Genomic DNA, 742 nt, shown 5'->3' on the forward strand with positions numbered 1-742 from the left:
TAATAATAATAACAAAGTATATGTTTAAATAACTGTTATTTAAAATGAAACCATTGCAGGGTGGCACCGGAGCTCACACCACCATCAACTTCATCATTATCCAGTCCAAAACTGACCTCGAGTTGAGGCACGGATTTGGGAGAATATTAAGAAATAAAACTCAATTACCCAACATCACAAATGATAGAAAATAATCCAATCAAAGCAAAACAAACAAAAAACACGAGATTACATATAGAAACATATTCGTTAGAACCTACATAAACTCACTCTTTTGAACAGACACACCATACAGGAATATTATAGGACTGTGGTAGCGTGAAATAGCAGTTTCACAGCTACTTAAAGTGTCACTGAAATATGAATTGATCCCCAGTGAGCGCACCGGACAACTCACTGTCCACAGTTAACACTCCATCAGCACCAAAGGTCGTACAGAGAAGCGCCACTGGTACCTTTTTGTTGTCGGGAAGCGCCTTGCTCTCTCCAGTCAGAGAGTCGGACCTGTTCTGTCCCATGGTCCCCTGCTGCGGTGACATGGTTTCCATCAAGGCAGTATAGATCCACGGGGCCGAGCGCACACGCAGTATATCCCCATGATGATGATACGAGTGTAAGTCCAAAGTTTATCCGGCGGAGAGCAGGGCACGAGCCCAAGGAGAATCCATGATGGAGAGGAGTTGATCCGGAGGAAGAGGAGGTGAAACCTGTCTGTGCGCTGTGCTCCTCTCTCTCTCTCTCT

At 44.6% G+C, this 742-nt stretch overlaps 1 protein-coding gene across 1 annotated transcript in view; it reads right to left on the reverse strand.

The window, feature by feature from the left end:
* The window catches only part of arhgap20 (Rho GTPase activating protein 20), a 30,678-nt gene extending 29,942 nt beyond the window's left edge, over positions 1 to 736 (reverse strand). Inside the window, exon 1 of the mRNA XM_035676634.1 lies at positions 456 to 736. Coding sequence (XP_035532527.1) covers positions 456 to 548 — 93 coding nt within the window. The 5' untranslated portion in view covers positions 549 to 736. The remainder of the gene's footprint in view (positions 1 to 455) is intronic.
* Positions 737 to 742: the final 6 nt, after the last annotated feature.

The sequence above is a fragment of the Morone saxatilis genome, unplaced genomic scaffold (assembly GCF_004916995.1).
Source record: "Morone saxatilis isolate NCDOM2014 unplaced genomic scaffold, NCSU_SB_2.0 Contig5, whole genome shotgun sequence".
Lineage (NCBI taxonomy): Eukaryota > Metazoa > Chordata > Actinopteri > Moronidae > Morone > Morone saxatilis.